Source organism: Micromys minutus (assembly GCF_963924665.1).
Source record: "Micromys minutus genome assembly, chromosome: 27".
NCBI classification, from domain to species: domain Eukaryota; kingdom Metazoa; phylum Chordata; class Mammalia; order Rodentia; family Muridae; genus Micromys; species Micromys minutus.
The window spans coordinates 21,851,885-21,879,073 of record NC_137962.1 but is presented as its reverse complement, the minus strand read 5'-3'; the positions used below and the strand labels follow the sequence as shown (position 1 = coordinate 21,879,073).

General features: G+C 52.1%; 1 protein-coding gene across 1 annotated transcript; it reads left to right on the top strand.

Moving 5' to 3' along the window:
* Nucleotides 1-12,269: 12,269 nt before the first annotated feature.
* On the top strand, nucleotides 12,270-15,027 carry WNT1 (Wnt family member 1; the record flags this gene model as incomplete). The annotated part of the gene is made up of 4 exons (XM_080939127.1): nucleotides 12,270-12,373; nucleotides 12,964-13,217; nucleotides 13,837-14,102; nucleotides 14,539-15,027. 4 exons carry the CDS (start codon nucleotides 12,270-12,272, stop codon nucleotides 15,025-15,027), a joined length of 1,113 nt encoding a protein of 370 aa, XP_080795253.1.
* Nucleotides 15,028-27,189: the final 12,162 nt, after the last annotated feature.

The window sequence follows — 27,189 nt, the reverse complement described above, 5'->3', positions numbered from 1 at the left end:
CTAAGACCCCCCCAGCACATCCCTGGAGTCCGACCCAATCAGACACGCAGGGTCCTGAGACACTCACATGCCTATCTGAGACCGATTCTCTCAGACCCCTGATTCCCTTCTCACCAAACGCTCCCTCTCTGAGGGCCCCACGACTGATTTGCCCGCCCTTACAGGGCTAGAGGGAGGGATTAGAAGGGGGTTCCCCACCACCTGGAGGGGTGTCGCCTCCTCGTGCTGGCAATAGCAGGCAAACTAGGTTAGAAGGGTCCGAGGCCAAGCTCTGGAACCTCTCTCCGACCTCCTAGCCCACCAGGGGGAAAGTGGGCTGCAAAGGCTCTGAGGGAAACCAGGTGTCCAGCGCCAATGCCACAAATGCCCCATCTACCCCCGCCCCTTTCCTAACTACACGCTCCCTCTGCTGTGCGACACCGTCTAGTCCCCAAGGGTCCGACCCCAATTCCCACCCCCATCCCCCATTGCCCTCTGAATCCGGAGGCAAGTCTTTATTCTGTAGGTATCTCTATATCTGGCTCTCTCGGCGCGTCAAGGGGGGACGCCTGTCTGTCTGTCCGTCCGTCTGCCTGCCTGCCTGCCCGCGTGCCTGTCTCTGCCCTCCCAGTTCTCTCCCGCCCCATTACCTCCAGCGGTTCAGGTGCAGGATCTACAACGCTCACGGTTGAGTCACTCGGGCTCGGCTCGTGGGGCTTAAGCCGTGGGGAGCCTGTGTCGGGTTCAGCCCCCTCGGCGGAGCAGCATTCTTCCAGCGCCCGGCCACTCCTCTTTGCCGCTTCCCCAGCTTCGCCGCGGCCGCCCGGAGGAAGGGAGGGTGGAAGGGAGGGAGTGATCGAGATAGCTAGCGAGCGAACCCGCGACAAAGCACCGGGGGCTTTGGCTCTGATCGACCTAACTCACGGGTGGTTCTGCTGGAGCTGACGGAGTTGCGGCCCCTCCCAGAGCCTGGGGCATCCCCACCCCACCCGCACCCCACCCCCTGCCTTGACCAGGAGAACGCAGCCGCTCCCCCCAAAGCGTGTACACACACACACACACACACACACACACACACACACACACACACACTCCCACCCCCCCACCCCGCGACACCCGGGATCACGATTAGCCCCACTCCAGGGGCAAGTGGTCTGAGCTGCACTCACCTGCTCTGGGGTCACCCGAGGCTATAGGGAGAGTGCGGTGACCCTGACTGAGGGACCAGGACCTGGTCCCAATGACAGTATCTTTCATCGTTTTTCTTTGCCTCCGTTTGTCCACCAAGAGTGGGTGAGTGAAGTGCTCCTTTGACACGCTGAGGACGGAGCTGGACGACCCTTCGCGGTTTCTGACGGTCTCTTCTAGAGCCCACGAGCCTGTACGTGTCGCAGGGCACTCTGAGCCTGCAAGTGAGGAGCCACTGTGTGGCTTGGCTCCCGCCCACCTCGGAGCCTTACGCCTGCCCCTTGGGAGGGCTCGGGTTTGGCCTCAGAATTTGGCCTTGGTCAAAAGCTCGGGTAGCTCCGAAGACCTCCTATCAGCCCCTCCGCTTCCCCTCAATGGTAGGAGTCCTCTCCTGGGGACTCCTATTCAGAATTCCTGGATGGATGCCTGAGATAACCCAAACGCGTGCTCCACGCTAGCACGTTTGCTGCACAAGAGCTGAGGAAGGTCTTAGGATCCCAAATTGAGCCCAATTTCAGGGCAGCAGCGGTTGTGTGTTGGGGGTGGGGATGGGGGGGGGGGAACCTGGCCCGGGTAAGCCCAGGCGAAGGCTTAAAGTACGGAGCGCTGGCGGCAGCGAAGGGGTTAGGCGCCACCGCACTCCCGCCTGACTCACCCTCCTAGCTCTAACCACTGCGGGCTATTTTTGCCAGAGAGGGGCCTCAAGGCTTCCCAACCACCCCCAGCCCCTGCCAGACCGCAGTCCCAAGCACAGCAAGGCTGGCCCTGCGCACCCAAGGCACATCAACTCAGGGCCACCCCCCCACCCCCAGGAAACAGAAGCACAGGGTTGGTACCCACAGCCACAACCACCTCTTCATTGGTGGTGATTGGCAGCAACGTTGGGCAGCCAGCGCCTGGACTACAGTCTTGCAAGTCTTGCCTTGGGCTGAAGGGGCATCACTGGCTAGGTGTCTAGTACAGAGGAAGGCAGGTATCTGGGAGTTACTACTGAGTGCTGGGGAGGCGCAGGTGCTGGAGCCCTAGGCCAAACAGGCTGGACCACAGTGGGGTACTCTTTCTGATTCCCCCAACCTTTGGAATAGGGAAAGGCAGCCCTAGCTAGAGTCCTTTCTATTCGGAGGAAGAAGGCCACCTCATATATGTCTTCTAAGATGGACCATCACTGTCTCAGTAACTTCCACCCTCACCCCAGAACCCAGGATCCTCACCAGCGCCCGGACCCCCTCTCCTGACTGTCAGTCTCACCCAGGCCCCTAAAAGGGTATTTAACAGATTTCTTCTTCAATATTTCTCCACGTGGCTGAGGTTCCACTCACATGTTGGATTTTTGTCTTGTCCTATTTGTCTCCTCTCTGATGCTGTCTTTGCCTAACTCTATCAGTCATTCAGATGTCTAGGGGGGATAGGGCAAGCGGGGTGGGGGGGTAGCATACGAGACTTTATTCCCAGCACTTAAGGAGGCAGGTGGATCTCTGTGAATTCAAGGTCAGCCTGGTCTGCATAGTGAGTTCTAGGACAGCCAGGCTATGTAGAGAGACCCTGTCTCAAACAAACTGATGATGATGATGATGCTGGTGGATGTGGTGGTTGAGATGGTGATGGAGCTAAGGAAGATCAGTACCCAGAGGTTCAACTTCTTAGTGGCCTGGGGCTTTCCCCAAGTTGAACCAAGACCTCAGATGCTGTTCTCTCTCCTCTCTGAAGTCTTGCTCTTTGATAAGAGGCCACAGGCAGGCAGTGGGTGGCCTGAGCCGGCTGAGGGTGCCCTCCTGCCGACCGACCGTCTGGCCTGAACACTGACCCACAGGCAGCTCGAGGGCGGTGGGACAGGCGGGGCCTGGAGAGGGCTGTGGGTGCACACCCATTGCCTAATACCCCAAGCACGCAGCCAGCTCCAAGAAAGGGGAGGGGCAGGAACCGGAGAGACCTTGATGAGGGTTGGGACCGAGAGGAGGGGGAAGTAAAGGGGGCTGCCATCACTGCGGGGAGGAAATGGGAACAACCTGGTCCATCTTGCTTTTGATGAGGAAATGTGGAAGACCCCTCTGGCCCTCATGGCGATGGGGGTGTAGCAAAACACTGTGGGAAGAACATCGAAGTCCTGAAGGGTGGGGGAGTGTCAAATATAAGTGTGGGACCTCTGGAGATGGGGAAATCAAGCAACTGAGGCGGTGGCTAAAGCTACACGCGGGAATCTCCTCCTCCCCCTCCCCTGATGTTTGCCTTGGCTGGGGTCTTGGGTGACTCATCTGTTGCTAAGCGGCTGATAGGGGCGGCCAGCCCAGGGAACCCAAATTATAGGCCCTGGAGGGATGGATGCGCCTGCGGCAGTGAGCTCAGCTGTGCGCCTCCCTCCGCCTCGCTGGTACTGCAGTACCAAAGGCTACCACCCAGAGGCGCCAGAGATGTTGCGGAGGAACTACTGGACTCCAGAGGAGCCCTCGCATTCGGTAGTTAGCCCCAACAAATCTTCAGGATCATCCTAGACAGAATTTTACCCCCTTGTCTACTAGAGGTTGATGGATGGATTACACCCCCCCCCAGCCTGAGGGGGTAGCGCCTGCTGCCTGCCTGTGCTTCAAAGGCATGCCAAGAACTCTGAGCTCTGCTCCAATGTTCTCTCTCTCTCTCTCTCTCTCTCTCTCTCTCTCTCTCTCTCTCTCTCTCTCTCTCTCTCTCTCTCTCTCTCTCTCTCTCTCTCTCTCACACACACACACACACACACACACACGGTCTAAGCAAAGCTTTCACACATACCCGCCACCTCTAGATCTATTCCAAGGGGTATGTTTTGCTACACAGTTTCTAGTTCAATGCTTTAGTTAGCAGTGGCCAAAAGTGCTAACTAAAAGGAGCTCCAGGTCACATAGGCCTAGAATAAGGAATTTGAGGGAGGAAGGCCCAGAATTCCAGGTTAGCAGACGGACAGATCAGCAGTGACAAGCACTTGTTCATCTTGCAGAAGGCTTAGGTTCAATTCCCAGTACCCACAGGGTGGCTCACAACCATCATAACCATCATAACCCTAATTCCTTAGAGTCCAACAGACACGAGTGTGGTGCACATATATCCAAGCAGGCAAAACATTCATACTACAAAGAAAAATAAATAATTCTAATAAATAATTTTTTAAAAATTAACTTGAGGCCAGAGCTAGGAGCGGCCAGCTCCTGGGCCACGCCTTTAGTCTGAATACAGGAAAGGCAGAGGCAAGCGGACCTGTGGGAGTTCCCTGCTATGAAGCTAGCCTAGTAACATGGTGAATTCCAGGCCAGCCAGGGCTATATAGCGAGGCCACCTCAAAACAAAACAACAAAACCCCAAGATATATAAGGGGGGAACATTCCAAAAGACAGAAATGTACATAGACCTTGACAAAGGAACGTGCTTGGCATGTTCAAAGGATCAGAAAGATCAGTGTGGTCATACAGGAGTAACTCACACAGGAAAAGGTGGTTTTCTGTGAAACTGAAGACCTGAGATGGAACAGGGTCAGGCCTGGAGAGGCCTGGCAGATCCCCGTAAGGATTTTGAGTGAGATAACAAATCACTGGAAACGAAATCTGACCAGGGAAATTAACTTTCATGTATTCACTTTTTAAATTGCGTGTGTTTGTTTCTGTTTGCAGGCCAGAGGCGCCAGAGTTACAAGGCAATTATGAGCGACCTGAAGAGGGGGCAGGGACTCGAACTCAGTTCCTCTGCCAGAGCAGCACATGCTCTTAACCCCTGTGCCATCTCGCCAGCCCAGCTTCGATTTTAGGATGGTGGGGACTGCAGTTGGAGAGAAGGCTGTGGGCTGGAAGGGAAAAGCTGGAGATGTGTATTTTACAGACCGAGGTCAGGGTTTGCTGGTGGGCTAACATGAAGTGTAAAACCAGTAAAGCCAAGGTCGATACAAAATTTAAAATTAAGGCGTATATGAATATGTCTGTGTATGTGTCTGTGCAAGTGTAAAGTGTGTATCTGATGTATATGTTTGTATGTGTAATGTATATGTGTGTCTGATGTATGTGTGTGTGTGTAATGTATATGTGTGTGTGTGTAACTGAATCATAGTGCACTCTTTTAATCCCAGCTCTGGGAAGACAGAGGCAGGCAATCTCTGTGAATTTGAAGCCAACCTGGTCTACAGAGTTCCAGGACACATAGAAACACTGCCTCAAAAAACCAAACATGAAACTGGAGAGATAGATCAGTGGTTAGAGCACTGGCTGCCCTTCCAGAGGTTCTGAGTTCAATTCCCAGCAACCACATGGTGGCTCCCAACCATCTGTGATGGTATCTGATGCCCTCTTCTGGTGTGTCTGAAGACAGCAACAGTGTACTCCTAACATAAAAAAAAAAAAAAATAATTTATTTTTAAGAAAATGGCTGAAGACAGAGCAAACTAAGCAATGGAAAGATTAGCATGTGAACGTTGAGGAACTTCAGTGTTAAGTGTACAACAAGAGTTCATACCTAAAATCATAGCTAGAAAGCATGAAGGCTGGAGAGGTGGTTCAGTGGCTAAGAGCACTGGCCACTCTTCCAGAGGTTCTGAGTTCAAATCCTTTCCAGCACCCCATGATGTTTCACCATCCGTAACCTCAGTCCCAGAAAAATCCAATGACCTCCTGTGGCCTCTGTGGGCATCAGGCACGGAAGAGTGCATGGACACATTCATATGCATTAAATCAAACAGGAAGCTTGGAGCCATACAGTTTGCCAAGGCCAAGGCAGCCAGCTTAAGCTGGTGTACTTTAGCATTCTTCTTTCTGTTCTTGTAGAGTCACATGTAGCCCAGGCTAGCTTCAAACTCAATAAATAGTCAAATATGACTTTAATCTCCTACCTTTGCTTCTCAAGTTGTGTGCCAGTGTAGATAGCTTTATCATTTATTTTTACCATACTCATGGTAAAGCCTAGGAGCCCACATCTGCTAGGTAAATCATCTGTGTGTGTGTGTTTGCATGTACACATACATATATGTGCACATGCAAAGGCCAGAGGTCAAGGCCAGGATACCTTCCTCTATCTCTCTCTGCCCTGTATATATATTTATTTTTTATCTTATTTTCACTTTTTATCTTATTTATCATTAGTGTGAGGGGTTGTAGAGTATACACATCATGGTGACATCCTCTCTGTCCCCAACTTCAGCACATGTACTCATAGATGACAGGGCTTCCCTGTCTCCCTGTCTGCTTTCCACCTCCACAGAATCACACCATTGCAACAGATCAAGGAAGGTATATGTGACTGTCTTAGTCAGGGATTTTCCTGCTGTGAACAGACACCATGACCAACGCAACTCTTAGACCAAGGCAACTCATCTAAAGATAGCATATTTTAATTTATTTTATGTATATGAGCACACTGTCCCTGTCTTTCAGACACACCAGAAGAGGGCATCAGATCTCATTACCGATGGTTGTGAGCCACCATGTGGTTGCTGGGATTTGAACTCAGGACCTCTGGAGAGCAGTCGGTGCTCTTAACCACTGAGCCATCTCCCCAGCCCAAAGGACAACATTTAATTGGGGCTGGCTTACTGGTTCAGAGGTTCAGACCATTATTATCAAGGTGGGAGCACAGTAGAATCCAGGCAGGCATGATGTAGGAAGAGCCTATAAAGCACTCCTTCCAACAAGGCCACACCCACTCCAACAAGGCCACACCCACTCCAACAAGGCCACACCTCCTAATAGTGCTACTTCCTGGGCCAAGCATATTCAAATCACCACAGTGATCCAGGCCTCAGTAGAGGGGAATTTCTCAGGGACAAAATCCATCTAAATTGTTCATTCCCTTGAGCCATCTGTGGAGGATACTGTTTGCAGAAATTCCTGGCTCCTAGACCTGTGTTGGATGCTGGACAATTCCATGTTATACCTTAGGAATTAATCTATGGGGTGAGCAGGTATACTAGCCAAAGAGAGAGTCTGGGAAGGACATTTCCACTAAGGAAAAAAAAATCTCGGAGGCTAAAAACATGGCTCATTGGTTAAGAGCACTGGCTGCTCTCCAGAGGACCTGGGTTCAATTCTCAACATCCACATGGTGGCTCACAGCCATCTATGCACGTAGGCAAAACACCAAATCACTTGAAATGAAAATAAATAAATAAAATTGTAAAACTCCACCAAACTTCATTTGGGTTCATGCACATCTTGTTTTAAACACATCCATACCCACTGAGGTGACTCGGGGAGTTATGGGACTTGCCATGGGGATTAATGACCTGGGTTTCATCCTTGGAACCTTTTATACTGGAAGGAGAGAAGCAGCTCCTGCAAGTTGTTCTCTATGTATGCTGTAGCATTCTCTCCCTCTCTCTCTCCCTCTCTCTCCCTCTCTCTCTCTCATCCTCTCTCTCTCTCATTCTCTCTCTCATTCTCTCTCTCATCCTCTCTCTCTCTCTCATCCTCTCTCTCTCATTCTCTCTCTCATCCTCTCTCTCTCTCATTCTCTCTCTCTCATTCTCTCTCATTCTCTCTCTCATTCTCTCTCTCATTCTCTCTCATCCCCCCCCCCTCTCTCTCTCTCTCTCTCTCACACACACACACACACAGGCACACACGATAAATGTGATTAAAATTTTAAATTAATCACAAGTGCCCCAGGAACAGTAACTAAACCTATCAGTCACTTATACCTTAGTGGGAAAGGCTGATCAATTCTGAGGTCGAGCTCTTTAGTGTCAGGATAGTTTAGTCAGAAGTCACACTTAAGAAGTAGAAGAGATGGAAACAAGAGGTCCCCAAAAGGTGGCAGGCCAGGCCTAAAAATCATTTTCTCTCTGTGTCAGCTCTGAAAAGGGAACCCAGCCTGCTCTGCTGCATATAGACCAACCACTGAGCCACTAATAAAAAGAGTGTGCATAGGCTTTGAGTTCAAAGGGCTGTCAGCTCTGGGGAAGCATGCCTCTCATCTCCACTGGAGAAGTAGAGGCAAAGAAGTCAGGTGTTCGAGGCTAGCTAAGACTATACCTTGAATTTGAGGCCAGCCTAGGTTACTTAAGAACTTATATCAACAAATAAACATACATCAAAAGAAAACAGAGGGGCTGGAGAGATGGCTCAGTGGTTAGAGCACTGACTGCTCTTCTAGAGGTCCTGAGTTCAAATCCCAGCAACAACAAGGTAGCTCACAATCATCTGTAATAAGATCTGATGCCCTCTTCTGGTGTGTCTGAAGACAGCTACGTTGTACTTATATATAATAAATAAATAAATCTTTAACAAAAAAGAAAATAGAGTCTAGAAAGATGGCTCAACACTTCAGAGCGCCTGCAGAGGAGAGGAGGTTTGATTCTCAGCAGAGTAGCTCACGTCTATCTGCAACTCCAGTTCCAGGGAATCTGGAGCCCCCTTCTGGTCACTGCAGGAACTGCATGCACATGATACCTAAGCACACATGCTGACAAGATACTCAAACACATTTTTAAAAACTAAAGTCTAGCGGTGGTGGCACACACCTTTAATTCTAGCACTCGGGAGGCAGAAGCAGGCAGATGTCTGAGTTTGAGGCTGGTCTGGTCTACAGATCGAGTTCCGGGACAGCCAGGGCTACTCTGTCTCAGAAACCAAACAAATAAGACCCCTCTAGCCCCCCAAAAGAAAAAAGCAAAAAATAACCACCAGGTTTGGGATAAGATTTTACTATGTACCCCGGGCTGGCTGTACTAGAGCTGGCTATGTAGACCAGGCTAGCCTCAGACCCACAGATATGAATCATTTGCCGCTTAACTCCCAAGTGCTGGATTAAAGACAGGTGCCACCAAGCCTAGTGTCCCCAAGGCTTTTTAATTCTCCTGCCTCAGCTTTCTAAATTCTGGAACTGTCAGGCATGTACCCCTACACAGAGTTGGTCTGAGAACTATTTATTATATGTGTTTCATTAACTATTACTTTGGTGTTTGAGATGGGATCTTGCTACATATCTCAGAGTTGTCTTATGTTTGGAGCAATCTTGTATTAGCATCTTCTAAGAGTTGGAATTGTAGGCATGTGCCACCATGCCTGGCCACTTGGATTCTCTGCTTGTTCACTTTATTGTTAACATTTATTTATAAAGTGCATGTGTGTGCCTGTGTGTGCATGTGTGTGTGCTTGTGTGTGCATGTGTGTGGTGTGTGTGTGTACACACATGTCTGTCTCTGTGTGTCTGTGTGTGTTTAGAGTCAGTTCTCACTTTTATCACATGGGTCCCAAGAATGAAAGTAAAGTCACCTGGCTTGCCAGTGAACACTTTCACCTGCTGGGTCTTCTTTGTTTTGGGAAGGCCTTTTGTTTTTATTTGTTGTTGCTTTGTTCACGCTTAAAATAAAAATTAGGGCTGGAGAGATGGCTCAGTGGTTAGAGCACTGACTGCTCTTCCAGAGGTCCTGAGTTCAATTCCCAGCAACCACATGGTGGCTCACAGCCATCTGTAATGAGATCTGATGCCCTCTTCTGGTGTGTCTGAAGACAGCCACAGTGTACTCACATAAAATAAATAAATAAATAAAACTTTAAACAAACAATTTAAAGGTTTGCTTCGTAGCTCTTTATTTATGTTCATTTGTGTATTCACATTTGCACGAGAACACCCTTGGAGGAAGTTGAAGTAAGTTCAGGCAGTTATGAGCCACCTGACCTGGGTGCTGAGAACCACACTCAGGTCCTCTGGAAGAGCAGCAAGTCCCCTTAACCGATGAACCATCAGTCTGTCCAGCCTACAGTTAAAGTTTTTGTATGTACTTTGTCCCTGTGTCTGTCTGCACATTGGACACTATGTATCTGTGGAGGTCAGAGGTCAGTCTTCTCTTCTTCCATCCAGTGGGGCTCAGGGAGGCAGACCCACAGGCTTGGCAGCACGCGTGTTTACCTACTCCCTCTCCCCTTTAGTCAGGAGCTCTCTGTGTAGCCCTGGCTGCCCTGGAACTCCCAGTGTAGACCAGGCTCACCTGGAACTCACAGAGATCCATCTGCCTCTACCTCCCAAGTGCTGGGACTGAAGGTGTGCCTCACCACAGGCCTTGCTTTTGGTTTTTGAGAGTGTCTCCAGAGTGCCAGGAGGTGGAGTATAACCTTGAACTTCTGATCTTCCTTCCTCTCAAGTGCTGTGCCATGTGCCACCAATTCCTAACTTTGGTACTGCTGGGGATACAAACCGGGGCTTTATGCATGCTGGGCAAACAGGACCTCGGTCCCTGAGGACATGGCTTTAACACGGATTCATTTATTCACTGGGACCCAGAACCTGGAAACACCACCTAACCAAGTGTTTTTTCTGTAAAATGGAAGAGAGGAAGAATATCAAGATCCTGGGGGATGGGGTGCTTCTCTGTGTGGCACTGGTACATGATATATATGATAACCAGGCTGGCAGTGCCTTCAGTACCCCACACAGGGAGCAGCAGCCGATCATCCAAGGCTGCCATGGCCCTGAAGGTAATTGGAATCTAGAGAAAAGACTAATTCACAACAGAAGGGCTGCAGGCTCTTGGGCGAGAGTTGGGGGACAACTGCAGAGACCTGTTGGGGACACTGCAGTGTTGGGGACACTGCAGAAACCTGGGAGGGGAAAAATCAGAAAACACACAGAGAACAGAGCCTGGGGCCTCTGGAAGGGCAGCCAGTGCTTTTGACCACTGACCTATCTCTCTGCACCCCCAATTTTGTTCATCTGGAGCAGCCTGTAATCTCAGCAGTCAGGTGACTGTCATGGGTTCCACATAGTAAATCTTCATGGTAGGTAGAGTCACACAGCAAGATCCAGTCACAAAACCAGCAGCAACAACAAAAGCAAACCGAGCCAGCTTCTTCCTGCGGCTGTCCTATCCTTTCTGAGCTTCGTTGCCAGAGAAACGGGCCTGGTTCATCTTCATGACTCCTTCAAGCACAGGTTGACTCAACGTGCTGTGGGGTGACACAAGGTACCCAGAGCGACAGAATGACACCTACAAGTGCACACGGTTACTCACACACACTCACGCACCCACCTGCAAACACAATTTCAGCGTTCTGGACCTCTCCTGCCATAGCCCCATCTTCTTCCTGATACACCGCCTTAAGTGGTGACTGTAACAAAATGACTTCATGCTCTCCCTGTCCTGAGCCAAATTACACAATTATCTGGAAAGGGCTCAAAACGGCCTTCTATAGAAGTTTCTCAACACACCAATACACAGGATCGTGTGCCCTGAGAACACATGGACACACTTAACCTCACTGGTGGTACACAGATGCCTGCACTCCCCTAGCCCACACAAGCAAACTGCAGCGCGCTTCTGAGTTTCTCTCTGCCACTAGCTCAGTTTGCACAGCCAACCCCTACACCCCACGCCCGGGGATCCCTGACCACAACTCCACCCATGCTCTGTCTCCTTCTTTTCCTTCTCTGTCCAGCCGTCGGGGTTCCTGGGTGAGGAAGCGTCTCCACAGAGTCGCTGGCTAGAACCACAACTTTCAACCTGCCATTCAGGATAGGGAAGAGAAGGGACCACAGCGTGGAGGGCGGGAGGTTGGGGGGGGGGAGACGGACATCTAGAGGACAGCCCCACCGGCGCGCGCGTGGGGGGAGGCAATCCAGGCTGCAAACAGGTTGTCCCCAGCGCATTGTCTCCGCGCCCCCTGGCGGATTCTGGTCCCCACTGGGCTCCGGACGCGCAGAAGAGTGAGACCGGCGCGCGTGGGAGGCCAACCCAAGGGGAGGGGTCGGCGGCCAGTGCAGACCTGGAGGCGGGGGCCACCAGGCAGGGGGCGGGGGTGAGCCCCGACAGGGCTAGCCTGTCAGCTCTTTGCTCAGACCGGGTACAGCCACAGCTTCGCTCGCTACTCATTGTCTGTGGCCCTGACCAGTGCGCCCTGGTGCTTTAGTGCGGCCCGGAGGGACAGCCTCTTCTCACTGCAGTCAGAGCCGCAACTATAAGAGGCGGTGCCTCCCGCAGCGGCTGCTTCAGCCCATCAGCCGGGGACAGCGAACCATGCTGCCTGCGGCCCGCCTCCAGACTTACTAGAGCCAGCCTGAGAATTCTCACCACTGCCCTCACCGCTGTGTCCAGTCCCACCGTCGCGGGGCAGCCACCAAAGTCGCCAGAACCGCAGCACAGAACCAGCAAGGCCAGGCAGGCCATGGGGCTCTGGGCGCTGCTGCTCAGCTGGGTTTCTGCTACGTTGCTACTGGCACTGACCGCTCTGCCCGCAGCCCTGGCCGCCAACAGTAGTGGCCGATGGTGGTAAGTGAGCTAGTAAGGGGTCCGCCACTTGTCCTGGGGCAAAGAGCCAGGAAATGGCCCTACCCCCAGCTCCCACGCTGTGGGGATCACCAACCCACAGACTCCCTCCTGTCCTATGACTTCACATCTAGGGTGTTCTCTCACCTAGAACTAGCCCAAAGACTCCAGCTCTGCTGAAGTGAGGCCAATCACTTGCATGCAGAAGCTCAGATACACCAGGCTCAGAGAACATCCCCCATTTAATACAATCCCGGTTTACGCTGAGCAACAGGTCCCAGCCTCAGCCTCGCTGTGATGGGTACTCAGGTCTCGAACCAAAAAAAAAAGATAAAGAAAAGATATTAGCTTTGAAAGGAGGCGAGAAGGGAGTGGAATTCCTACATATTTCAAAGTGGGCGAGGCTGCAGGTGGGATTTCTCCTCAGGGGCTGGCTTGAAGAAGAAAGGAAACGCTCCTGGTGCTAGGTTCTACCAGACTCAAGGGCTAGTAATGACACTGTGCTGCTCTCTCTAGGCCATAGGGCCGGGCCAGGCCAGGGTGGTGCAGCCTGGCTCCCCTGCCCCGGACTGAACCCTTATGCGTCCCACCAGGGGCATCGTGAACATAGCCTCCTCCACGAACCTGCTGACAGATTCCAAGAGTCTGCAGCTGGTGCTAGAGCCCAGTCTGCAGCTGCTGAGCCGCAAGCAGCGGCGACTGATCCGACAGAACCCGGGGATCCTGCACAGCGTGAGTGGAGGGCTGCAGAGCGCAGTTCGAGAGTGCAAGTGGCAATTCCGAAACCGCCGCTGGAACTGCCCCACTGCTCCCGGGCCCCACCTCTTCGGCAAGATCGTCAACCGAGGTGGGTGCCCAGGAAAGCGACGCTTCCGGGATTAAGGGAAAAGCGGGGTCAGCTCCAGGGCATGGGCGGGCGAATGCAGGGAAGGGAAGAGGTCCGGGGTTATGTGATCAAACTGCGGATCGCCTGGTCCCGGGGCGCTAACACAGGTCGGCACCAGGTTCTTTCCAGTCATGCGCTCCTGAGCCACTCACCCACAGAAAGGGAATTCCGGATCGTGGGCGCTGGGTGACAGCTGCCTTTCCCTAGCCTTCCTCAAAGGTGCCTAGGAAGCTGATCTCTGAGGGCTAGGGTTGTGCTTCGCACCCAGCAAAGTTAGCACTGCCAATACTAGTGTGGTCTGGTAGAGCGATCTTGGCTATGCGGAGTTGTTCTACTTGGGATCTACTCCTGGAGCTGTCCCGCTAAAGCTCTAGAGTGTCAGGAAGGCGTGTTGAGGAGACTATTCTAGGTTCGTACACGCACCAGCTCTCTCCAGGAAACCCAGAGATCAGCTTTTCAGCACTTCGGTCTGCCAAAGTTGCCAGGACTACAAGGGTGCTGGACTGTAGGGTACCAAGCCTTCCAAAGAGGGTGTGCTCCAAGCGTTCTCTCAACTGGTGCGGGGTCGCTTCCTCCATAGGCTGCCGAGAAACTGCGTTTATCTTCGCCATCACCTCCGCCGGGGTCACACATTCAGTGGCGCGCTCCTGCTCCGAAGGTTCCATCGAATCCTGCACCTGCGACTACCGGCGGCGCGGCCCTGGGGGCCCCGACTGGCACTGGGGGGGCTGCAGCGACAACATTGATTTCGGTCGCCTCTTCGGCCGAGAGTTCGTGGACTCTGGGGAGAAGGGGCGGGACCTGCGCTTCCTCATGAACCTTCACAACAACGAGGCAGGGCGCACGGTACGTTTGTGCGTCCCGAGCCAGGGGCAGGGAAGAAGTAACGGTCCGTAAGGACAGAGGCACGGGGAAGGGGCTTCCTGAGGGAGTGGGACTCTAGGAGGGGAGACAGAGAAGACGTGGCGGCTGAGGGCAAAGGGATTCCTGAGCTGCTGACAGAACAGAAGAGGTTAGCGGGCTATCAACACGTGGGATGTATAGCCACGGCTCCACTGCACACTTGAAAGTAACTCGCTGGTGTGGAGTCGGGCCAATGTCCATATCTCATCGGGCCATTTTGCACTTTCTCCCGAGCTTAGTCATACCTGGACCTTGGCTGAGGTTTCCACAGCATCCACATGACCGGAGTGGGGTGGGGGTGGGGAGGCATGGGTGGTGGTTTGTGGGATGTTGGCTTTGACCTTTCCTTCCCTCTTTCCATCGTTCCTTCCTCCCCCAGACCGTGTTCTCTGAGATGCGCCAGGAGTGTAAATGCCACGGGATGTCCGGCTCGTGCACGGTGCGCACGTGCTGGATGCGGCTGCCCACGCTGCGCGCTGTGGGCGACGTGCTGCGCGACCGCTTCGACGGCGCCTCCCGCGTCCTTTATGGCAACCGAGGCAGCAACCGCGCTTCGCGGGCAGAGCTGCTGCGCCTGGAGCCGGAAGACCCCGCGCACAAGCCGCCCTCCCCTCACGACCTCGTCTACTTTGAGAAATCGCCCAACTTCTGCACGTACAGTGGACGCCTGGGCACAGCGGGCACAGCCGGGCGAGCTTGCAACAGCTCGTCCCCCGCGCTGGACGGCTGCGAGCTGCTGTGCTGTGGCCGGGGCCACCGCACGCGCACGCAGCGCGTCACGGAACGCTGCAACTGCACCTTCCACTGGTGCTGCCACGTCAGCTGCCGCAACTGCACGCACACGCGCGTACTGCACGAATGTCTATGAGGCGCTGCGCCTCGCCCCCGGGAAATGCTCTCTGCCTGCTCTGGTCAGACAAACTCGCTAGCCCTGATGCTCGCCCACCCTAGCGCGTCCAGCCACGGTCCCGAGGTTCACAGTGACCCATCTCTCTCACCTCCTACCTGGGGACTCCAAAAACCACTTGCCTGAGGCAGCTCCGAACCCTTTTGCCATCCTGAGGACCCTGCCCCAGCCTACCTCCCTCCCTCTTCGCGGGAGACCCCTTTTGCACTGCCCCCCAGTTTAGCCAGAGGGTGAGAGGGGGATTTTTCTTCTGGGGTAGAGGTGGGGGGGTGTCAGCTCGTGAAGGTGTTTCCATCCCTGCTGTTTTGTGCTCAGTGACCTCTCTGTATCACCTTCCCGTTCTCTCGGATGTCCCTATAGGTCCCTAACCAACACACCTGTGCTTCAAGGCCTTTCCCCTCCCACCTGTAGCTGAAGAGCTTCCCAGGTGAAGGGGCAAGGAAAGCTGTGATCACGTGGGAAATGAGGTGGGGGGGAGCCCAGCAGGAGAAACCTACATTCTCCCAGTCTAGGCCAGGGAGCCTTGAACAGCTGTGAACCATGCCTCCCTCGGCCCCTCCCACCCCTTCCTGTCCCGCCTCCTCATTGGTGTGTAAATAATTTGCACCGAAATGCGGCTGCAGAGCCACGTGTTCGGTTATGTAAATAAAACTATTTATTGTGCGGATGGAGGGGGTTCCAGCCTGGGTCGCAGAGACCACCCTCACCCCAACTCACTCCTTCTCTCTTCTGCCCGACACCCTTTTTGATATCCGACCTTCTCTCTTTTACCCATTTCTCAAGGACGCCCTTGATCAGTGTTTCCTTCCTCTGTAGCTATTAGTGGCTCTTCGCCCCCACCAACGTAGTATCTTCCTCCGAGGAATAAAATACCTATTTTTATCAATGACTCTGGTCCTTGAATCCAGAACACAGCATGGTTTCCAGTGTCCTCTTCCCCTCCAAGGGACTTACTTCTCTCGAAACCAAACAGAAGAGATAGAGTTGTTGAAGAACTCTTTTTTTTTTTTTTTTTTTTTTTTTTTCTGGGCCTGAAAGAGGACCCTGAGATCCTGACCCTTGGATGACCCTAAATGAGGCCAACTAGGGATCCAGGTCTTCTGAGAGAAAGGCCTGCTCAGGAGTCCTGCAGGGTTCTTTCTACTATTCTTAGCAGCAGCGGGGTAAGTGGTAAGAACAAGCCTGCCACTACACCAACAGTCTAGTTTTCCTAGTGCAATAGCTGGGGAAATGGTTACAATGAAGTGACAGCCATGACCATGTCTTGGGGGGAAAACACCCAAGCAGCAGAAAGGGTACCATTGCCCCTGGTGCAGACAGGAGACTACAGGAGACTGAGCAATGGGAAGGCCCACCCCCTGCACTTTCCTACAAGACTTGGAAATACTTTATTAGCACCCTGACTCTACTAGAGGTAAGGGACATCCAGATAACAAATCATGGGTTGGAGCTGAAGAGATGGCTCAGTGGTTAGAGCACTGGCTGTTCTCCCAGAGGTCCTGAGTTCAATTCCCAGCAACCACATGGTGGCTCACAACCATCTGTAATGATTGCTCTTCTGGCACGCTTCTGAGGCAGAATGCTGTATATATAATAAGTAAATATTTTTTTAAAGTCATGGTTAACAGTGGGCCTAAGACCTGGACCAGAAAGCTTAAAGATGCTCTTAGGAAGGAAATAGGGAGCAGAAAGCCTAGTTTCCAGACAGGGGTAAGGCTTAGAGCTCAGACAAAAAGAAACCCCAAGAGTCCACAACCAAATAGTAAGCTAGCCACACCCACTAAGAACCAGAATGAGGGTTCCTTTATGGATACACCTGCAGGCTACATCTGTGCTTACTGTCACCAGTCAGTAGGATAAGAATCCTGCTCACAGTACTAAACCTGACCAGGCATTTCCTCCTCCCTTCCTTGTCCAACCCTAGCCTGATCCCTGATCAGGGAACACTAACCCTTCCTAAACATCAATAGCACGGCCTCTTCCCCACAAGAGAGGACCCAAAAGGCATTGAAGAAAACTGCAGAGGACCCCACCTCTGCAAGAGCCATAACCAGTCTCAATCAACTTTAGAGTGTCTTCTTCCCAGAATCCTTTGCTGTCCCCTCTTGGGGGAGGAAGGACTGTGGGTGACCCCTGTTGGTGTTTGGACTCTGCATGGGTAGAGAAGTAGATTCAAGGCTTGCTCAAGCCTGTGGTGACATTTCTTCTCCATTCTCTCCATCGGCAAAGCTAGCACGGGCTCAGTTCTGATGGGCAGATCCAACTAGGGATACTGCACATCTAAGAGTTCCCAGTGAAGTTCGTGCAGCAGAGACTAGTCAATCCTAACCCAAGCTGAGCTATTAACTCCCCAGCCTTCCCAAAGTAAGGAGTTATTGAGCTGTCCCAGGGCACAGATGTGTGTGAGTGTGTATGTGAGTGTGCATGGATGTGTGAGTACATGTATGTATACAAGTGTGTGTGAGTGTGCATGTGCAAAGGTGTGCGTGCATGTGTATCATGCGTGTGAGAGTGTATAGGCTTAGGCCACAATCAATGCAGTGTTAGTGAGACGCAACGGGAGGGAGAAACTCCCACCATCTTACCTAAGGAACCACACAATCGCTCTTACCTAAATCCCAACCCCAGAAAGTACAATCACGGGCCTGGAAACTGGTGTGCTGAGCTGAGGCGACTTGCAGGAGTTGGAAAAAGAGCACCTCCCCCTTTTGTCCCCTAACTAGATATTCAACACACCCCTTGCCTTCTGTCACATTTGCCTTGACCCTTAATTGAGAACATTCAGATACTCATCATTGTCCTCTAAGGAGGTGAGAGGCTTTGAATGACATGGTGTCAGTGACAGCTTGGGCTGTGTGGACTGACACCTCGATGGCCCTGCGGTGGTCTGCAAGCCAGGGGGTCAAGCCAGGACATCAACCACACCAACAAACACTGTCAGCCTAACAGACAGACAGACAGGGAAGCCTTCAGCACGGTAAGCACCCTTCTCTTCCAGGGGCTCGAACTTGGAAGAAGGGTGCCCTGGGAAAATGCAGAATAAGGCTAGGCCCCAACACCCCAACATGGACACACACAAATAAAAGGAAACACTTCAAGTCAAAGTGCTGGAAACTGTGTGCGACGCAATGGTAGAGCGTGTGTAAGGATGTGGCGGGTTGATCCCAGCACTTGGTGACAGTGGGGTGAAGGGGCTGTGGGATCTACAAGTGTTACCCAGGAGACGAGGACTCTCTTACCTCACTATTTATTACCTGTGTTATCTGAGCCGCCCTCTCAAACGGGATCAGTAGATCAGCAAGGGGGAGGGGTGTACCTAGAAAGAGTCTCAGGGTGATGTCCATGAGAGAGTGTCATCAGAAATATGCCTGACTCACCTTCCTGAAGCTCCACCCACTCCTGGTCTTCAGATGCCACGCAAATACACATCAGAGGGCAGGGACCCTGGACGCAGAACTGACCTCAGTCAGGGCTGCGGGGGACAAGTTCCTGAAATATCCCAGGGGTGGCAGCGGAAAAGCTGAGAGGACTGAGAACCAGCAGGCTGCACGGTCCCTGGGGGGTCAGCACGCTGACTCCCCAAACACCCTAACACTAGCACCTTGGAAAAACCCTGTCAGTAGTAACAGCAAATGCCCGAGGGTCCAGCCCCCCCTTCCCTATGGCCCCAGGCAGGCTCTGTCCTCTGCTTAGGCCCAGAGGGAGGAACAAAAACAAAATGAGGGGAAATAAGCTATTTGGCTGTGGTGTGAGCAGGAATATCCGTGCAGAGCTGCCCACCACTCACCCTTACTCAGTCTTTCCACACCAAGCTGGGGCCAGGCATGAGACAGACCACCCCCTTGCCCCCTCCCCCGTCTGGGCTAAAAGCAGACACTCTGGGTTGGTGAGAGAGCAGCAGGTTATAAATATGCCCAGGGAACTGCCGCCAACTCGCTCCCCTGTCATCCCCTGGGAGGGGGTAGGGTGGGGTGGCACCTAGGGAGGAGCCAGGGCTGCCCTATTCCCTGAGGCCAGGAGGAAGTGGAGCTTCCAACCAGCTGTTGAAATATCTATTGACTTTTTTTTTTTTTTTTTTTTTACCTTTCCCAGGTTTATGCGCCGCCTTTGACTAGTGCCCTGGACCATTGTCTACCTCAGGCATGGGATTCCCCCGGCCCTCCCTGGTAAATGGCCATATGTCCATCATGAAAGGGCTCAAAGCCAGGCACCCAGTGTCAAAGATGCAGCCCTGGGCCACTCCCTTACACCCTCAAGAAGCTAGCTGGGTTATCCATTCACTCCCTGTGCGGGCAGAGTGAGGTGGGGGAGCGCACAGCTGCACAGCTCACCAATGCGGGCACACGCACCCGTGTTCCCAGGTGATCACATCAGCTCCAGACTCGCTGTGGGGACGCTTTGTCTTTAACCTGACAACCTCCTAGGGGAAGGGAAGGGCGCTATGCAGGCTAGCACTGTGTCCGAGTAGTTATATGAGGGGCTGGAGAAGACGGGCTGAGAATAAGACCCCTGAATTTGTTCCTTTGCTTTTCCTGGTGGGTAAGATCTTTTCCTCTGGTCCCAGCCATCCTCTGAGTGACTGCTGTGTACCAACACGTAAGAAGAGACAGCTATTCTGTGGAATGCTGAGGGTACGGACTAGAGCGTGCTGCCTCCCAGACACTTGCTAAGTAGGTGCCCATCTAGGCAAGAGGGACAGCCCTCTTCTTCCAGGGCTGAACCCCTCCTTTTTCCCTCCTCCCTATTAATCCTCGGAAGTGAAGGGGCCGTCCCTGGCGGCCCTTCAGCCCTATTGTAGCCCCTCGCCCTCCTCGGCTGGCGTCTAATTAACTCCTCCTGCCCCTGGTTTTGTGTGCCCCCCTTACTTCACCTTGTCGGCCCCGCCCCTCCGCTCGGTCCGCTCCCCCCGACGGACATTCCAGTCAGGCTGGGCCAGTGTGCCAGGGCAACCAGGGCCAGACCGAGGCCTAATCCCCCCTCCGCCTGGCCGGGCTCAGGGAGCCTCACTCACCTCCCGGCTCTCTAGGGGCTGCTCGGCTCTGCTGTGGCGGAGACACACAATCAGGACAAAGGCGCAGCCCCCAGGGGGCTAACTCAGCCTTCACGCCCAGGTTGTGCGGCATTTGGGGAGTTTAATGAATTGTCCATCACGCCTTTCAGGGCCCGCCCGTCAGCCTGGATTAATCTTCGGAGCCCTGGTGGGGTAGGAGACACTAAGCCTGTATTTATTACTCTCCCATTGTCACTAATTGAGGTAATTATCTGTGACTCTGGCCTGGCCAACAATGCCTCATTCACTCCCGGGGACCTCGATGGGCCTGGCTCCCACTCTCTGAACCAACCCTCCCTCCCTTCCTTTCCAAAACGCGCCAAGGGCCAAGATGGGCCCTGGAGCATGCCGGGAAAGTGGACAATGTTCCACCTTCAAGCATCTCCCAAACCCACCACCATTATGGAACTGTGTTAAGGAGAAGCCTGGTTCTCCTAAAGTTAGTGGGAGAACAGGGCACACAGGCTTGACCGGCACGCTTCATTTCTGGGTAAATGACACCTGGGTCTCCTGGGGCCTTTCACACGTCCCTGGAGCCTACAGGACTCTGGAGTGTCAGGGGCCGTGTGTACTATTCCTTACTAGATGCCTCTGAAGAGGTTCTGAAAGCAGAAGCTACCAAAGCTGAAAGAGCAGAAAGAACAGGAAAGGGTGTGTCAGGGGACAGAAGCATCCTGGGAAGAAGCAATCCAGAGTCAGAACATTCCCCAGGGGCCACACCAACATGACCATTAATTAGTGCCATGCAGCAAGCTCGAGAAAAACCCTAGTTTAGATATGTGAGTAGTTCCAAAGGGGAGATGTCATATGAAGATGGCCTCCTCCAGGGACGAAAATTGTGTGTGTGTAGTGTGTGTGTGTGCAAGTGTTGTGTGTATATATGTATGTGTGTGAACTCATCTGTGTGTGTGTGTTTAATATATAATAAAGTAATAAAGAACAGTAGACTCGGACGAGACTTGATTTGGAGATCCTTGAGGGCAAATATTATGTTTCGGTCACTTAATTTTTACAAGATCCTAATATCCTGCCTCGAATGACAGGCTAGATAAGGTCTGTTCCTGCATAGATGTTGCGGTCTGCCAAATCTTCTCTTAAACATCCGTCCTCAGGCTCTTCATTTACCTAGTTCTTGGTTAAAAAAGAGATGTCTAGAGCGTTTCTGGACCGCGCTGGTTGGGCAACTGAGCAGCTGAAACGCGAAGGATCCTGGTAGAGCTCAGAGCTAAAGTTCGAACTGCGCCACCTCGTGGTAACTCGTGGGGGAGCTTCTGGAGACACCCTCTAAGAGGATAGAGGCAGCAGCTTGGGGGCGTGGGCTCCGGCTGGGTAGCAGCCATCCTCCCTCATGGCTGTGTTGTCTTCACAGATTTTAAGTTGTTCCTCCATTTTTTTTTTTTGAAGTAATGTATCATGCACACTAGGCTGTCTTCAAGTTTCTCATGTGCCTGCACCCCCTGAGTGCTAGGGCTTATGGGGCTACCATGTCGATTTTATAGAGTTCTGGGGACCAACTGTGGAGCTTTTTGAATGGTAGATGAGTACTCTCTCAACTGAGTTACATCCGCCTGCCTCATTTTCCCCTTCCTACACAATCCTTTTTGGAGGACGTGTCCCACGCCAAGATTTAGCAACTACAGAGTCAAACATGATCCGTAATCAAGGAAATCATATTCTAGTACCAAATTTCAAAGGGTAATCAAGTCAACAATGATTCAGGCATGGTGGCACACACCTTCCCTCACAGCATCTGGGAAGCAGAGGCAGGTGGATCGCTGAGAGTTAGAGGACAGTTTGGTTTCAATAGAGGGTTCCAGGTGAGTCAGGGCTGTGTGGTGAGACCCTGTCTCCAATATGGTACTGCCATCACTATCAAACCAAGCCAACCAAAAAGATAAAACACAACAAAGGTCCTGATGGAGAATCAGGAAAGTATTCAGCACTGAATACAATAAGACACAGCTCCAAACTATCCGCCATTGCTCTTTTGATTCCTCTCACAGAAGCTCCTGTGTTTCTTTAGCCAGAGGCTGGTGGGGGGTCTCATTGCTTTTCCCATGTTGGCTTGGAATTCCTGGGCTCAAGGGATTCCTTCCCCCAGCTGCCCCCCATGTAACTGGCACTACAGATGTATGTTACTACCCCATAGTGAAGGTCAAGTACTTTATCCTTGCCTTCAGTAGCCTCTTTGTAACCAAGTCCTCTTTCTTCTCCGGGGCCTTCCTTGTTCCCTGTGGAAATCACACTTCTCGAATTCTGGACACGCCTCTTTCCTCATCCTCTTGGTGAGAACTACCAGAAACTTCCCTTCTTCAGCCATACCTTTGGCAGAGTGACCTTGCATGTCTGAGCTCTTGAGATGTTTGTCTGGCCATCCGTGTATACAGTAGACTAGGCTTCCACCTGCCTGAGGACACAGCCTAGGTATCTGTCATTCTGCCATTCTTTCCAGCACCAGATAGGGACATTATATGATATACCCCTATTAAATGATGAATAAATGGGTTCATGGATGAAGAAACAGATGGCTATGGAGAGGCACTTGGATGAATAATGGATAAGTTGTGGATAGATCCATAAGTGCATATGGTGGGATGCATGGATAGAGGCATGTATAGGAAGGATGGGTGGATGGATGAGTGGGTGGATGGATAAGTGGATAGATGGATGGGTGGGTGGGTGGGTGGGTGGATAAGTGAATGGATGGACAGGTGGGTGGGTGGATAAGTGGATGGATGGATGGGTAAATAAATGAATAGATAGATGAGTGGGTGGGTGGGTGGATAAATGAATGGTTGAGTGGATGGATGGTTGAGTGGATGGATGGATGAATGAATGAATGGATAGATGGATGGATGGGTGGGTGGTGGGTGGATGAATGGGTGGGTGGGTGGGTGGATGAATGGGTGGGTGGGTGGATGGATAGAAGGAGCATCCATCCACAAGATGACTTACATTTCCTAGTTAATACAAGGTGATTCAAAGATGAAGATGGAGCCCATCCCATGACATGACATGCAGAGGCAGGGTCACTCCTAGCTTAAAATCTTCTTTATATGTGCACCCTTGGAGACTTGTCTCCCAGAGGCATTCATGGATATATCTCATTTCCTACAAATTCAAATCAAGGAGGTGTTTATCTCTGTGCTCACCTGTTCTCCTCCCACATCTTTTCATGTAATATGGGAGGGTTGGGGCTGGAAAGATGGCTAGTGGTTAAGAGCACTAACTGCTCTTCCAGAGGTCCTGAGTTCAATTCCCAGCACCCACATGGTGGCTCACAACCATCTATAATGGTATCTGATGCCCTTTTCTGATGTATTTGAAGACAGCAACAGTGTGCTTATAACATAAAAGTGTACTTATAAAAGAATAAATAAATATTTTAAAAAACATGGGAGGGTTCACAGGTTTGAATGTTGACCTTACACAGGCACCACCCTAGTCTTCCCTCCATTGCTCCAAATTTAGTATACATGTGATTTCCCCAAAGGTAGAAGGTATACCTGAGTCCCCTCGATGTTTCTGGCACACATGGTTAATTGGCAAGTGGACAAATGAGAAATTACTGAGAGAACACCACTGTGACCTCAATGGACATCCTGTGCACACATCCCAGGACCCTGCATTGAGCAGCTCTCCTCTCTTGCAAACACATCCACATCCCTGATTTCTTTGATGTCTCAGTTACAGCTTGTGTCTTGGATTCCTTACACATTTGTAGGGGGCGGGGCTCAGGGTGCCTTCCGAGTTCTCTGAAGTCTGAAAAAAGAGCAGGGCTCCCTTAATGCCTTGCCAAGCACAACAGAACTCTAGGGCAGAAAATGCTCCTAGGAAGAACTTGGCTGTGGGGACAGTCATGGGGTCCCCTGTTAACCTAAGATCTGTTGCCCCCAACAGAGTAGCCCTTCTGTACCTGCTCTCTTTTCTCCTGATCAAGGGGGATGGACCCAGGGAAGGGACTGTTGTGACCTCCTTCAGAAGGCTGGGTGGTTGGCAGACACAGCTAGATTTAGAAGTCATTTTCACAGCAGGGAGTCGCTAACCTGCCACCCACAGGGCCCCATGGGGCCTAAGATACTACTTACCAGGGTCTGGCCCTGAAACCTGTAGTCACTCCTCTCTCTCTCTCTCTCTCTCCCCCTCCCCCAAACTTTGGCAGCTGGCTCCAGCTCTACCCTTGGCAAAGCTCTGGAAAAAGGCGCATGTTGCCCTGACACCCTAAATTCCCAAATGTTCCCCCACGCAAAAGGGGTGGTTGTTATCTAACCTCGGATTTCTCCTCTTCAATGCTGGGATCAAACCCTCAGGACTGTGTACATTCTAGTCAAGCCTACTACCTAGCCACCACCCCAACTTCTTCTTCTTCTTCTTCTTCTTCTTCTTCTTCTTCTTCTTCTTCTTCTTCTTCTTCTTCTTCTTCTTCTTCTTCTTCTTCTTTTTAATGAATCTTTCTGGGCTGGACTGGGCTGGACTGGAATTTGCTATGTAAACCAGGCTGGGCTCAAACTTGTAACCATCCTCCTCCTACCTCTGTCTCTCCCTCTCTGTTTCTGTCTCTCTGTCTCTCTCTCTGTCTCTGTCTCTCTCTGTCTCTGTCTCTCTCTCTCTCTCTCTCTCTCTCTCTCACACACACACACACACACACACACACACACACACACACGGATGGCATGCAACTCATGTATACACCAGGCTGGCCTTGAACACCCAAAGACCCACCAGCTTCTGCCTTCTGAATGCTGAGATTAAAGGCAAGCGCTACCAACCGGGCTTCTTTCCCTAATTTTTATCTAAATGCCCCCTCCCTCTGTGAAATCTCCCTGGATCTCCTAAAGTTAGGATCTCCCTTAATTGACTCTTTCCAGAACTTAAAACAATCGGCCTCAGTGTCAGGCAGGCCTGGCCTTTTCTACCCTTGAGCTCGGCCCAGACTCTCATTCCTAGGAAGCGCTCAGTAAATGCTAGGTTTTACTTGGCAGCAGTCAGAACTGCTCTGGACGTGGTAAGACCTTTGGTATCTTTGATCTTTGCCTAGGGTGACCCGGCTTCCTTGGCCTCCCCCAGCAAGAGCAACAGGAAATGTGTAGGTTACGGACAGAATTGCAGGTGAATGTTCCCGCGGAGCTCCGACCAGTGAACGCCCCTAGAGCTGGGAAAGCGAATCGGAGACCCTCATCCGATGAATCAAGGCCAGCCCTGGCTGTGGTCTGGGAGCCCTGCCCCCCTCTGAGTCCTGCCTTTGAGTCTCCCTGGGTGTGACGTCGTCCGAGCTAATTGGAGACTAAAATCCGGAGCGGTTTGAGAGCGGTCTAAGGAGTTGCGGGGAGTTAGGGTTAGCGGGAGTAGGGACAGAGGTGGGGCCGGGGACGGGTTCGACCTGGCGACTGAGTCTGGACGAAGCCCCCGCTCCTGCCCAGCCGGCGGCTAAATTTACCTAGACTGACTCAGCCCTTGCCCGGAATGAGGGGTGGGGGGGAGTGCACCGGGACAGAGGGAAGAGCCGGCAGGGGTGGGGCGGGGGGCAAGGAAGGGAGAGTCCCAGTCAGGGAACAGGGTGGATAGAAGTTTCCACCAGAGAGGAGTGAGTCCTCCTCCCCCTCACAACGAGCGGGAAGACGTCAAGAAACTCTGAGGGAGGGACACAGTGGGGCTGGGTCAGCGGAAGAGAGACTCCAGGACTGCATAAAGGGACCAGTAGATTTATTGGGCGCCTACTATGTGCCAGGCACTATGCAAGACGCCTTATATACATTACCTCATTAAATCCTCACAACAACCCTGCGAGGTAGGTGTTTATAAACCCCCATTTGACAGATGAGGAAACTGAGGCTCAGGGAGGTGAAGTGATTTGGCCAAGGTCACATGGCTAGTAAATGGCAGACACAGAGGAAGTGCCCAGGGTTGGAAAGAAAGGAAAAAGAGAAAAGAAAGAGACTTAAATGTCAGTCTCAAACCGGTTGGCATGGATTAATACAAAGAAGGGCTCGGCGCGCCCCAGAAGTCTGGGATACCGGAGGCCTGCTCCCGGCTCCGCGCGCGGTTTGGAGGTGTCAAGGCGGGAAACCGGCGCCGGGAAATTAGGGATCCAGATAACTGGCAGTGCTGGTGTAGGGCACTCGAGCACCAGCAACCGGGGGAATCCGCGACCGGCGCGCGCCCCGTAGTGGCCACAGCGAGTATCACACCCCACACCGTCTGCTGAAGATCAACCTTCCTCCTTGCCTGGCTGTTTTCCAGGAGAGACACAGAAATTGTCAGGGTCCTGTCCGGTGGGCGATACTGTCTGCGTGGAAAATCCCGGTAACACTTCAGAGCATCACGAAGGAGGTGGAGGAAAGGGGAAGGCCTGAAAGTGTTCCAAGCTGATTCATCGGCTACCTTCCCTCTCCAGCTTGGACCACAGCAGGCCAGAGGCAGTGATGGGGCCTTTATCCTGCTCCGCTTTGGGGAGCGCTCACCTAAACTTGGAAAACTGGAATAGAAGCCCTTTGCCCGTTTAAATCCGAAAACCTTGACAAGTGAGGCTGGCAGAAGTGGGTAAGAACCCTCGGATTCTACTCGCTTATCCACAAAATCCTAGGGACGAAAGAATGGGAGGCAGAAATCGCTCATCTTACATTTACAGAAGTCCGGGATGCCCGGGCACAAAAATAGTCCCTCTGAGGTCCACCAGCTAAGTCAGTGGAAGAGTTGAAATGGAAACTGAAGTTGTAACATCAAAGAGAGCCCTCTTGCCAGTTTGCTGGTTGTGTGTAAGCATCCGTTTCTTCTCTGATAAAAGCCCTCTTGTCCTCTCCACTCAGTCACTAGGTTCGAGCCTCTCCATTACTTTTTCTCTCCCGCCAGGGACCCTACCCTGACCATCGCAGTCACCATCCCTGACCCTTCGCTTTGTCTCTCTGAACAGTTCCACACCGAATGTAGCAGGCGTGAGAGCCCACCTCACTTTCCCTGAAACTAACTCTTGAGTTGGCAAATGCTACCTTCCCTCGTCCCTCCCCTCTCCTCTGTTTCAAGTGTGGGAACAGGTACAGGTAGGAAAGAAGAAAAGGAAGCAAAGCCTGGAGAGA